Source organism: Orycteropus afer, unplaced genomic scaffold, assembly GCF_000298275.1.
Source record: "Orycteropus afer afer isolate SDZICR_OR568_19922 unplaced genomic scaffold, OryAfe1.0 scaffold00180, whole genome shotgun sequence".
Classification (NCBI taxonomy): domain Eukaryota; kingdom Metazoa; phylum Chordata; class Mammalia; order Tubulidentata; family Orycteropodidae; genus Orycteropus; species Orycteropus afer.
Window position 1 is genome coordinate 5,224,453 of NW_006921767.1, and position 13,905 is coordinate 5,238,357.

Consider the following 13,905-nt stretch of genomic DNA (forward strand, 5'->3'; position numbering starts at 1 on the left):
GGCAAAGAAGGGTTTGAAACGCAGGTCTCTCTACCTGCAATGCCAGGTCTGTTAAAATTCATCTCTAAACCGGGCTGTTGTTCCTGTTCCTCCATAAAGTTTATACCCCGGAGTTTAACAACTCCTGCGCCAAAGCACCACTCGCTCCGCCCCTTCTTTCCCCACGCTGAGCTGAAAGCTCCACCTCTTCCTTAGCAGCGTCCCGTCTCCTTGGAAATCGGCGTGAGGTGGGACTTCCTGCCTTAGCCCGAGTACTTCCGCTTTGAGCCGGAAATGGCGTGATAACAGGACAGACCCCGGTAGTTCCCGTAGATTTTGAGTGGCGGGAACGTGGTATCCAGTGGCGTCAGCGTGAGTGTGCTGGACAGAGGCACCTGCAGCCGGCTGCGTGATGCTGACCCCCGTATTCGAACTCACCCAGGACCCTGACTTTCTGACCGTCGCCATCCGTGTGCCCTATGCTCGAGTCTCCGAATTTGACGTCTACTTCGAGGGAGTCGACTTCAAGTTTTACGCCAAGCCGTACTTTCTTAGGTGAGTTCCTGGTGTCTGTCCACAGGAAGAGCGAATTTTGGGGATTAATTCATTCGTTTATTGGGAACTGCTTATTGAGGGAGGATGGAAGAGCGAGGGAGCGGTGAGACGAACTTCTTGATTTAACGAATACTTATTCCAGGATTTCCTCAGTTTTGGTGCTTAGGAAGTGACTTCTTTAAGGTGTGCTTGTTCTAGATCCCATAGAAACTTTCTCTTTTTCAATCCTCACATTAAAGAAATTTCAGTGCCAATTTAAAACGTAGCATGTGGGACCTTGCCTCTTTTCAGCTTCGATCCTGTTACCTAGTTCTTGTCTCTTTCTGATTTGTTCGGTTGTCTTCCTTTCTCTGCGCATTCGTTCCCTGCACCGCGCGATTGCTTCTCGGTCAGTTTGACTTTTCATCAATCCACATTCCGTTTACATTTTCATCCTTGCAGAGCTGAACAAGAGTAGTGATAGCTAACGCTGATTACTTTTAGCGTAGTGGTCGTAACCTCACTTAATTTTGATGGTGATCCTTAGAGAGAGGTTCTATTCCTGGCCCCGTTTTACGCAGGACATTGCCAGATTATTCTTTCTAAAACTTGTCAATTTCTTGTTCTTCTGTTTCCAACTAGGTAAAATCCATTCTCCTAAGCTTTTTCATTTAAGTGTAGCTCTAGCTTACTTTTACTCCTCAAATACTTTTGTCTGTCATACTGGCGAAGAACACTGAGTACCATGGACTTCCAGAAGAACTAACAAAGCTGTCCTGGAAGAAATACAACCAGAATGCTCCTTAGAAGTGAGAATGGCCAGACTTCTCTTACCTACTTTGGTCATGTTGTCAGAAGGGACCATTCCTTGGAGAAGGATATCATGCTTGGTAAAATGGTGGGGGTCAGCAAAATAGGGGAAGACACTTCACCCCTTTTCTCACTTACACTTGTCCAAAGTCCTCTTTTCTTACTTCTCTTGCCAGCCTGTATTTTCTCCCTGTTATCAGTGCTCTTCATACTCCTTGTTCTTCCAGCTCCTCTCCCACTCATCACTTAAACATTATTCTTCACCTATATAGCCCCTTTCACTTGGACTTCATTCTCTCTCTCTCTCTCTTTTTTTTTTTTTAATTTCCTGTTATTCCCCCAATGAACTCTGGTGTCACAGTGGTTAAAGCATTGGGCTGCTAACCAAGAGTTGCTGCAACGACGGGCTCAGGTATAGCAAGGATTGTGAGGCAGGCACAGGACAGGGTAGTGTTTTGTGTACATAGGGTTGTAGGAGTCAGAGCTGTCTAGACAGCACCTAACAACAACATAGATGAGGGATCAGAGGGTAAAAGAGAAATTCTTAAGCATAATCCTTGGTATCATATAGACTGGTTTCCTTCTTCCTAAATTAGAATTGTAAAATAAGATAAAAATTTAAAGTTATATAAAAATTAAAAAATAAAAGCCACCTTGCTTAAATCTGAGCTTTGATGAAGACAAAATAAGGATATATGTGAAATAATTGAAGGAACATTCTGTATACAGATTCATTCATCTCTTCCGTAGCAGAGGCTTAGGAGGTGGACACATTTGGGTCTGAGTGCATATACTCAAACTTCTGTGACTTTGAGCTAGTTGTTGTTTTTAGGTGCTGATGAGTCAATTTTCAAATAACAGTGACCCTATAGGACAGAGCAGAACTGCCCCATATGATTTCTAGGGCTGTAAATCTTTATGGAAACAAACTGCCTCATCTTTCTCCCTTGGAGCTGCTGGGTGGCTTAGAACCACCAGCCTTTTGATTAGCAGCCGAGTATTTACTTGTTACACCACCATGGCTCCTTTTGAGCAAGTTATTCAGTCCCAGTCTCTTAATCTGGACTAATAATGATTTTAAGGAGTTGATGTGAAGATTGAGATAATGCATGCAAAGTGCTTATTACCATGTCTAGCAATTAACTATTTGTTCAATAAACAGTTGTTGTTGTTGTTATGTGCCATCGAGTCAGACCTGACTCTTAGCAATCCCTCCTTGGGTTTCTGAGGCGGTATCACTATGGAAGTAGATTGTCCAACCTTTCTTCCAAGGAGTGGCTGGTGGGTTTGAACCAACAGCCTTCTGGTTAGCAGTCAAGTGCCTCAGGCACTATGCTACCAGAGCTCCTCAATAAACCGTAGGTATTATTTGTTGAAAGGAGCTCTGGTGGCATAGCAAGTAAGGCATTTGGCTGCTAACCAGAAGGTCAGTTCAAACCCACCAGCTGCTCCATGGAAGGAAGATGAGGCAGTCTTCTGTGAAGACTTACAGCCTTGGAATCCCAATGGTGGTTGCTATGAGTTGGAATTGACTTGATGGCAGTGGGTTTGGTTTTTTTGGTTTGTTACTTATTGAGGACCTGCTGTTCTAGTTATCCAGTGCTTTATAACCAACCAAACTTAATGGCATAAAAGAACAATCATTTTACTATCTGTTCTGTTGTCTGAGTTGGAAATTTGATAAAGGCTTGGCTGGGCTATTCTAGTTTGGGGACTTTAATGTAGTTATTGTCAACTGGTGGCTGGTCTCAAACAGCAAAGGGAGAAGCAGTTAGGGGCTGGTGAAGCATCTCTGTGTGTGTACTCTCAAGGCCTCCCTCTGTGTTCTCTTTGCATGGTTTAGTTTGTGCTTACTTAGGGGAGTTTGACTGCTAACATGGTTGCTGAAGATTTCAAGAGCAAGCATTCTAGCAATGAAGGCAGAACCTGTATTACCTTTTATGACTCAACCTCATGTATGACATAGTGTCACTGTCATTCTGTTGTGCTGTGGTGGATTGCATGTTGCTGTAATGCTGGAAGCCTTTGCTACCAGCGTTTCAAATACCAGCAGGATCACCCTTGGTGGATAGGTTTTAGTGGAACTTCCAGACTAAGACAGACCAGGAAGAAGGACTTGGTGATCTAATTCTGAAAAAACTGGCCAGTGAAAACCTTATGGATAGCAGTGAAACATTGTGTGATAAAGTACTGGAAGTTGAGCCTCTCTGTTTTGAAGGTACTCAAACTGTGACTGGGAAAGAGTTGGCTCCTCAAAATAGAGTCAGCCTTGATGATACGGACGGAATAAAGCTTTTGGGAGCTTCATTTACTGATGTGGCATCATTCAGAATAAGAGGAGATAGCTGCAAACATCCATTAATCAGAATGTGGAATGTACTAGTATGAATCAAGGAAACTTGGAAGTTGTGAAAAATATAATGGAATGCTTGATGATCAATATTTTAGGCGTTAGTGAGCTGAAATGGACTGGTATTGGTCATTTGGAATTAGGCAGTCATATGGTCTGCTGTGCTGGAAATGAAATATTGCAGAGGAATGGCTTCATGTTCATCAAAAGATTATTTGAATATCTATCCTAAAGTGTAACACTGTCAGTTATAGGATAGTATCCATACACCTACAAGGAAGACCAGTTAATACAACTTGCATTCATATTTATGCACTGACCACTAATACCAAAGATGAAGAAACTGAAGATTTTTACCAACTTGTGCAATCTGAAATTGATCAAACATGTAATCAAGGTGCATTGGTAATTACTGATAATTAGAATGCAAAGCTGGAAACAAAGAAGAACAATTAGTAGTTGGAAAATATGGTTTTGGTGAAAGAAATGCTGGAGATTGCGTGGCAGAATTTTGAAAGACTGATAACTTATTCATTGGCAATACCTTTTTTCAACAATATGAATGGTGACTACACGGACCTTGCTGGATGGAATACACAGGAATCAAATTGACTATATCTGTGGAAAGACAATGGAGAAATTCAGTATCATCAGTCAGAAGAAGGCCAGGGGCTGCTTGTGGAAAAGACATCAATTGCTCCTATGCAAGTTCAGCTTGAAGCTGAATAAAATTAAAACAAGTCCCTGAGAGCCAAAGAACGACCTTAGTATCTCTTACCTGAGTGTAGACACCATCTCAAGAATAGATGCATTAAACACCAATGACTGAATATTAGATGAGTTGTAGGAGGGCATCATACATGAAAAAAAGCAGAAGGTCATTAAAAGACAAAAAAGTTAAAAAAGACCAAAATAGATGTCAGAAGAGACTGAAATTTGCTCTTGAATGGAGAATAGCTAAAGCGAAAGGATGACCTGATAAAGTTAAAGAGCTGAACAGAAGATTTCAAAGGGCGGCTCAAGAAGACTAAAGTATTAAATGAAATATGCAGAGACCTGGAGTTAGAAAACCAAAAGAGAAGAACATTCTGGGTACTTCTCATGTCTAAAGACCTGAAGAAAAATTCAAGTTGCAATATTGAAGGATTCTATGGACAGAAAATTGAACAATGCAGAAAGCATCAAAAAGGATGGAAGAAATATACAGAGTCACTTCACCAAAATAATTGGTTGACATTGAGCCATTTTAGGAGGCTGCATATGATCAAGAGCCAATGTTATTAAAAAAGAAGTTCAAGCTATACTGGAGGCATTGGCAAAAAATAAAGCTTCAGGAATTGATGGAATACCAATAGTAATGTTTCAGCAAACAGATGCAATACTGGAAGAGCTTACTTGTCTATGCCAAGAAATTTGGAAGACTATTATCTGACCCACCGAATGAAGAGATCCATATAAGTGCCTCTTCCAAAGAAAGGTGATCCACAATTAATGTAGAAATTATCAAACAATATCATTAAAATCACATGCAAGCAAAGTTTTGCTGAGGATAACTCAAACAAGGTACTACCAGAAATTCAAGTTAGATTCAGAAGGGGACATGGAATGAGGAGTATATTGCTGGTGTCAGATGGATCTCGGGGGAAAGCAGTGAATACCAGAAAGATGTTTACCTTTGTTTTATTGACTATGCAAAAGCATTCAGTTGTGTGGATTATAAAAAAAATAAAAATAAAAATATGGATAATGTTGCAAGGAATGGGAATTCCAGAACACTTTATTGCGCTTATGAGGAACCCGTACATAGACCAAGAGGCAGTTGTTCAAACAAAACAAGAGGATACAGCACGGTTTAAAATTAGTAAAGGTGTCCATCAGGCTTGTATCCTTTCATGATACTTATCCAGTCTGTATGTTGGGCGAATAAGCTGAGAAACTGAACTATATGAAGAAGAACACAGCATTAGGATTGAAGGAAAACTCTTTAACAGCCTGTGATATGTACATGATACAACCTTGCTGAAAGTGAAGATGACTTGAAGCATTACTGATGAAGGTCAAAGCCTATAGCCTTCATTATGAATAATACCTCAACATAAAGAAAAAAATCCTCACAATTGAACCAGTAAGCAGTATTGTGATAGAGAAATATGGAAGTTGTGAAGGATTTCATTTACTTGGATCAACAATCAATACCCATGGAAACAGCAGTCAAAAAATCCAATGATGCATCACATTGGGCAAATCTACTACGAAAGCCTTCTTTAAACTATTAAAAAGCAAAGGTGTCACCTTCAGCTGGGCCCAACCCCTTGTATTTTCAGTTACCTCATATTCATGTGAAAGCTGCACAATGAATAAGAAAGACTGAAGAAGAATTGATGCATTTGAATTACAGTGTTGGCAAAGATTATTGAATATATCATGGAGTGCCAGAAGAACAAACAAATCTGATTTGGAAGAAGTACAGTAAGAGTGCTTCTTAGCAAGGATGGTAAAACTTTGTCTCAATTTTTTTTAGGCCTCAGTAGAAGACAACTAGGAAAATCAGTTCATTTCATGTAGTATGAGAGAAAAATCTCGTATTAGTAACAGTGAGAACTGAGGAAAAAAAATTTTGATATCTTTTTTTCTCAAACTTTTTATTCCGAATTCTGATTTTAGTGAAACTTTATAGAGCAAATTGTTTTTTCTTCAACAATTCAAACACATTGTCTTTTTTGACATTGATTGCAATCCCCACGGTGTAACAGCACTCTTCCTACTTCCTCCCTCTTTACCATTTTCATTCATCCATCTTTTCTGTTCATTCTGCCTTCTGAACCTAATCCCTGGGTAAATGCTACCATTTTGATCTTATGTGGTTCTAAGAAATCATTACCTCCCTGGTGGTATTGTGCACCTCATAGGCCTGTCTATTGTTTGGTGGAAAGTTGAGCCAGGGGAGTAAGTTCAGTTCCAGGCCTGAAATGTGTCTAAAGGCCCTAGTCTCAGGGATTCCACCAGTCTGCCAGACTAGTAAGCCTGTTTTTTTTTTTTTTTTTTTGAGTTTTTTTCCAAATTTTTCTCTCACTCTATCTAGAATCTCCTATTGTGATCCCTTTCAGAGTTGGCAGCGGTAGTAGCTGGGTACTGTCTAGTTCTTCTGGCCTCAGGGTTGTGGAGGCTGGGGTTCACATAGTCCATTAGTCCTTTGGACCAATTATTTCTGTGTTTTTTTGATTTTGTTCACTCTTCTTTTCTTTGCTCTGGATGGAGAGAGACCAGTAGTTGCACCTTAGATGGCTACTCACAAGCTTTTAAGATCCCTCTCACTACTTTCCAAAGTAGAATGTAGAATATTGTCTTTGTGGACCATTTGACTTTGGTGTGCCCCAAGACTATGGTCCTGAGCCTCTAGGCCCAGCATGTTTTTTTTTAAAACTTGTATTTTGCTTGATACTAAAAAACAAAATAAAACAGAAAACCAAACTCACTGCTGTCTAGTCGATTCTGACTCATAGTGACCCTTCCTTGGGTTTCTGAGGCTGTATCTCTACAGAAGTAGATTGCCCAGTCTTCCTTCTGAGGAGTGGCTGGTGGGTTTGAACAGCCAGCCTTCTGGTTAGCAGTCAAATGCCCTAGGCATTATACCACCAGAACTCCCTTGCATGATATGTTGTTGTTGTTATGTGCCGTCGAGTCAGACCCGACTCATAGCAACCCCTCCTTGGGTTTCCGAGACAGTATCACTACGGAAGTAGATTGCCCCATCTTCCTTCCGAGGAGTAGGCAATTGATTTTGTAATATCTTTGTTTCACATTTTTTTAACTACTTCTTTATTTTAATTTTTTAAAGCCAATTAGTAGCATTTTATTTGAGCATCTGCTGTATCAGCCACCAAGAAAATAAACTAAGTCGCTTGTTCATTACAAAGCATTGTAGTATCTTTGTTTCCCATTTTTTTACTTTTCATTTTTAAAGCCAATTAGTGGCATTTTATTTGAGCATCTGCTGTGTCAGGCACCAAAAATATAAACTAAGTCACTTGTTCATTATGAAGGGGAGAAGTACCCTAACAATAGTGATAACTAATATTCATTGTGCCTTTTCTTTTTAATTATCTTCTTTATTGGTGAATAGGGAGTATTCAAGGTCCTAAGGTGATGAAAATGGTTTGTTTGCGATTGGCTGGTACCCTAAGGGTTGGTGATTTGAAGAAACCAGCAGAAGAAAGGCTTGACAATGTGCTTCCATTAAGAGTATAGCCGAGAAAACCCTATGGAAGGAACTGAAGTTACTAAGTTTATAAAATATGAAAGAAACACTGAGGATTTTTCCTTAAATGATTGATGGATTTCCATGGATAAATGCTGCTTTGTCATTTAAGGACTTCATAAAATCTTACTTTAAATCTGCAGATTAACCCTTCCTGGAAGAGTTATAGAAAATGGAAGTGAGCAAGGCTCCTATGATGCAGATAAAGGTATTGTGTTCGGAATTAAAAAAAATTTTTCTTTGTATTCTTCATGTTAGAGTAACTATATAATAATTTTTCAAGAAACAGTGGAAACCTTTAGCTGTGTGGCAAATATGATCTGTCCCTGTCATTTTTTTCTGTTTCTTAATGTTGAATGTCTATTATTTGTGGATTTCTTGACAATTATTATTTTCTTGGGCTCTAAAAATATTTCACAATATTCTTCTAAATTAGGTAAATATTATGGTTCTATTTTTCTAGAAGTTGTATTTCCTAGTTCCCCTATATTTAGCAGATACTTAAAAATAAAAGTTGGAATGTGTAAGACAAATGATTATGAAATTTGTGGTTGATTTGTAGGCTACTGAAAGCTATAATTTCAAATTTAAATTTTTATCACATGTAGGTGAGAGGGAAACTGTCCATGGATGGCATTTCAAGGTTGATTGAATTTTCTTCTTGTGATTGATAAGCCCCTTATTTTGAGTAGCCACAAAACAGGTCATTTTGCCTTTATGGGAGCCTTGGATTTTCCTTTACCACTAAACCAAAACCCACTGCCTATTGAGTCGATTCCAACTCTTAGTGACCCTATAGGGCAGAGTAGAACTGCCCTATGGAGTTTCCAAGACTGTAATCCTTATGGGAGCAAATTGCCACATCTTTCTCCTGCAAAGCGTCTGGTGGATTTCGACCACTAACCTTTTGGTTAGTAGCTGAATCTTTCATCTACTGCACCATGAGAGCTCCTTCCTTTGCCATTAGAATACCTTGGAATAAGAATACCTTGTGTATTCTTGTGTAATTTATTCAGTGAATATTTATTGACCTCAGTAAATTAGGGTAAGGGAGGGAGGGTTGGAAGAGGTAGATGACAAAGTTCTAACCCATAATGCAATATAATGTGATGGTGAAGTATAATGAAACTGCCTTCCTAGCTAATGAATCTGCTTTTTAACTACAGATAGGTTGTGTACTGAAACAATTATTAAATATTAAAAGTATACAGGCATTAGGAGATTGTATATGTGGAAATAAGTGGGTTGAGTTCTATTTAATACATTAGAATGTAATTCAGTACACTGAGAGAGAGAAAACATTTTCAAATGCAAGAGTAATAAATAATGTAATAAATTCATAGAGGAGACTAGGTGAGTTTGATAAACTGAGTCAAGGAAAGAAAAGATCAGCATAGGAAGACTTTGAATTTGCTTTAGACAGACTTGAGGAAAATATCCTGTAAGTTACCAAAGAAATTGTGTTAAGCCATAATTGCTTTACTTAAGATTTTATATATTTTTGAAACTGTTGTTATTCTCTATTGGTGTTGTTCCTGTGCGCTGCTGTCCAGTTAATTCAGACTCTTAGTGATCCTGTATGAAAGAGTAGAACTGCTCCATTGGGTTTCCTAGGACGTAGTCTTTATGGGAATGTCTGGTGAGCTTGAGCTATCCACTTTTTGGTCAGTAGCTGAGCATTTAGCCATTGTGCCACCAAGCTTCCTCTCTATTGAGTTAGGTATCTTGACTGTCTTTTTTATTTTTTGGAGTCCAGACATATATTTTATTGGTAGCTATTGGTTAATTCTAAGCTATTACCTTCTTAACCATTGATTTTTAAAGTTTTGACTTGTACTTTCAATATTACCGATTAATTCTGCAGCTTGAACAGATTAATTTCTCATAGAGGGGATAGCTGGATCAGTGTCTCTGAAAAACCCTGAGTTCTTTTGTATCTTAATTTTAATTTACTAAATCTACAGTGGGAGCTCTGGTGGTGTAGTGCTTCAGGCATTTGACTGCTAACCAGAAGGCTGATGATTCAAACCCACCAGCTACTTATCAGAAGGAAAGACTAGGCAATCTACTTCCTAGAGATACCACCTTAGAAACCCAAGAGGGGGTCTATGAGTTGGATTTGACTTGACGTCAGTGAGTTTTTTTTTTTTTTAAATCTATAATAAAGGCATAATTTTTTAGCTCTATTTATTAGAATTATATTTTACCAATTTCTTAGATTTTTTTAAGGCTTTGAATATTTTAATCTATCTGAGCACAAAACAAATTTATCTTTAAGGAATTTTTACCATCCGATTGCCCAAAGAAACTCCTGGTCAGCAATTTGAGGGGCTAAACATGCTAACAGCTCTCCTAGCACCAAGAAAATCCAGGACTGCGAAGCCACTTGTGGAAGAAATAGGTACGTTCTTTGCAGTTGGGAGGAAATAAAGATGAAAAGAAACATCTGGAAAGCTGTGTGTTTGTAGGGAAAAAGAATATAGTGAATTGGAATTTGGAGAAAATTAAGATGACAAAATCAGGTGGTAGACACATGTGAAAATATCTCATTTGGTGATAAATAATTTGAAGACATAGAATCCTATCGAACCAGCAGGTCAGTCACTTTTTTGACTGAATGAAACAGCATCACTATCATTTTTTTTTTAAATTGTGATTAGGATGAAAGTTTACAGAGCGAATTCACTTTGTATATAGCAGTTCACACACACATTGTCTCATGACATTGACTGTTTACCCCAATGCAACATCTCTCCTCCCACTTCTTCCTGATAGTTACTTCTTCCCTATGTCTATCTCTCCATGCATTCCTGCCTCCTGAACTGTCTCCCTTTGCATAAACAGCCCTTCTTTCTCCCATGATTGTTCTCTCCAAGGAATGTATCTACCTCAGGTACATGTTCAACTCTTATGCCTATTTTTTATTTGGCTGGAAGCCACAGGTGTGGGTTCAATTCCAGACCTGAAGGGCAGCTAGGGATCATAGTCTCAGTGGTTCCACTAGGCTCTGTCAGACCGGCAAACCTGGCCTTTTTTTTTTTCTCCAAATGATTTTGAGTTTTGTTCCACATTGTTCTCCCTCTCTATCCAGGATCTCCTACACAGATCCCCCTCTAAGTGGTTGATAGTGGTAGCCAGGCACCATCTAGTTCTTCTGGTCTCATAGTCATATAGGGTGAGGATTGCATGGTGTACCAGTCATGAGGACTAAGTGTTTTCATGAATCTTTGGTTTTCTTCATTCTTCTTTGCTCTGCACGAGCATCACTATCTTTTGCAAAATATTATCTTCTTAAGCTAAGATCAGAAGTATACAGTTCAGTGAGTTACATAAAGTGACTACCACCGAGACGAAGAAATACAACATTCCCAACATCCTGGAACCCTGCTTTGTGCCTCCTTTCAGTTACTTCTCCTTCCCTTCTCTCCAAGGTCATCACTTTCCCTAGTTTTGCCTGTTTCTGAATTGTATGTATAATTTGATTGTATGTATAATAAAAAAGTGTGTGTTCTTTTCTGTCTTATTTCTGTGGGATTTATTCATGTTGTAGCTGAGGTCATTTGCCTTCAGTGCTATAGAATATTCCATTATATGAATACACACACACACACACCCCACCTTTATTTCTGTTAACCTACCATTAGTAGACATTTGAATTGTTTTTATTTTTTATTTTTTGGCTATTATTAATAGTGGTGCTATGGCTATTGTTGTTCCTGACTTTGGGTGCATATGTGCAGGCATATTTTTCTACATTACTTCTTTCTCAAGTAGTACCTAGGAAATGCAGTACTTTTTTAAAAATTAGTATTTAACATGTTTAGGTGCCTCTGAGGTTTCTGAGGAAGCAGTAGAAGATGATGATGAAGGATTTGATTGGGAAATTGAACAGACTCCCTATGAGGAGGTATCAGAAAGTGATTTGAATCTGCAGTGCCACTATGGATTTGGCAACTTACGATCAGGAGTATTTCAGCGGTTACAGGTATGTTGTCTTCCTAAAAGACCTTGATAGTATAGGATTTTTCCCCTTTGGATCTCTGGCTGTTTTAATTTAAATTCTGTTTACACTTGGATGTTTATTACTCTGATCTTTTTTTTTTTTTTTTTAAATATTTACCTCTGAACATCATTTCCTCTAAGATGAAAATAATAATAGCTGCCTGATTGTTATGAAGATTACATGATGTGATATATTAGAGCATATAGCACAGCTCCTTACACATAATAGTCACACAGATGTTCGTTCCCTCCATTGCATTAGCTGTTCTGCCCAGTCTTTCTGCTGTTACAGATGTCTTGTTACTTTCCTTTTTCTCCATTCAATATTCTAGACATGAAATTTTAAAAATACAAAGCAGAATCCTTCGCTCCTCATACTTCCTGAAAAGCTCTGTATTTTACACTTCTGAAAAATGAACATCATGCCTTTATGGCTGTTGCTTATCTCTTTTCTGTTTTATGTATTAACGAGACTGAATGTTCCTGTGAGAATGGAATTGTGTCTTTTGATTAACTTGGTGGACAGATGGCACTGTTGACTATTTTACTCTTGATGGAGGTTGAGTGTAATCTGTTAAAACCTGATTAATTCTCAGTTGGGCTAAAAATGAATGACATTGCCTTTTCTTTATTCTTCAGACAACTCAGGAGGTTATATTACATTTTAGGCTATGTAGGGAGATTGAAGTGATTGAAATGGATAGGAGAAATTTTGGATTATTTTGTATATACGTCACTCATAGAAGACACTGTAGTAGTGCAGTGGTTAAAGTGCCTGGCTGCTAACCGCAAGGTCGGTGGTTCAAACCCACCAGCCATTCCATGGGAGAAAAGATGAGGCAGTCTTCTTCCATAAAAATTTATAGCCTTGGAAGAAGACATATCCCCTAAAATGTTATGGATGAAAGTGGTTGCTCAGCTGCTGACTTGGAGTCTTAATTTTTTTTCCTTTCAGGAATAGAGATGAAAAGTTTCTTTTACACCATCCTTAACTGGGTAGAGGGTATTAAACCTGTTTAGAATGTGGTGTAAGACATTTATGATTCTACCAAGGAAAAGTAAAGGACCTAGTTCTGGTTCACCTCTAACTCTATTTAGATTTTGTGATACCAGGCCAATTATTTCATCACCATTAAGTTCCATTTCTTCTTTTTAGTGGGGATAAATCTGGATTATGAAGACCCCCTACCCTTGAAAAATGTAAAATGCTATCAACATTATAGGAACAAAATTAAGATTCCACAGGAGCAGATAATGCTGATCAATTATTTCCTTCAAAATCCTTGGAAGTTTTCTGCTGAATTATGCTCTCCCCAAGTCCTCTCTCTCCCAAATCGCATTCCTTGGTGATCTCTGAGGTACTTAGAATAGAGTTGGCTTTGTCTACAGCAGCAACTATAGTGAATGGACCTCAGTTGTTTGGCCAAGAGCTTGTTTGTAGTCAATCTCTTTTGGGCTTGCCAGTCTAAAGCAATAAACACATGATAGTAAATGTCATACAGGCTAAGTACAGATTGTACACTCATATTAAAAGTGCTTCCTGAGACAAGGGAACTTGGTTTCTTAATTGCTACTGGTGTTGATGATCCATTTGAGAGTTTTCTTACTAGTTGTTTGTAAAATGCAGAGTGCCATAAGGTGAGCCAAGCCAAAACTGTTAGATCAAAAGTTCTTGTATTTCCTTTGAAAATATTCAGTACATACATAATTTAGCTTTTTTTTTTTACCCCAAAGAAAAGGTTATTATGAAATACTGTTTATATCTTTTTGAGTATCTTAACTAATATACCAAATAGTTTTCACTCATCTTAAAAAGTAAAACCTGACCAGTGTAGTTGAAGCCTCCTGTGTTTCCTTTCCTGATCACATCCCTCACTTTCCCCATCGGAAATGAACCACTGACTTTAATAGATACTATTGCTGAGCATTGAACTTTTAAATTAGATAGGTAATATGGTACCTGTCCAAAAAA

The 13,905-nt window shown here is 38.3% G+C and overlaps 1 protein-coding gene across 1 annotated transcript in view; it reads left to right on the top strand.

Annotated features, from left to right (window-relative positions):
- Nucleotides 1-391: 391 nt before the first annotated feature.
- SHQ1 (SHQ1, H/ACA ribonucleoprotein assembly factor) overlaps nt 392-13,905 on the top strand; it is a 199,606-nt gene continuing 186,092 nt past the window's right edge. Inside the window, exons 1-4 of the mRNA XM_007947331.1 lie at nt 392-534; nt 8,075-8,139; nt 10,210-10,332; nt 11,756-11,916. Coding sequence (XP_007945522.1) covers nt 392-534; nt 8,075-8,139; nt 10,210-10,332; nt 11,756-11,916 — 492 coding nt within the window. The remainder of the gene's footprint in view (nt 535-8,074; nt 8,140-10,209; nt 10,333-11,755; nt 11,917-13,905) is intronic.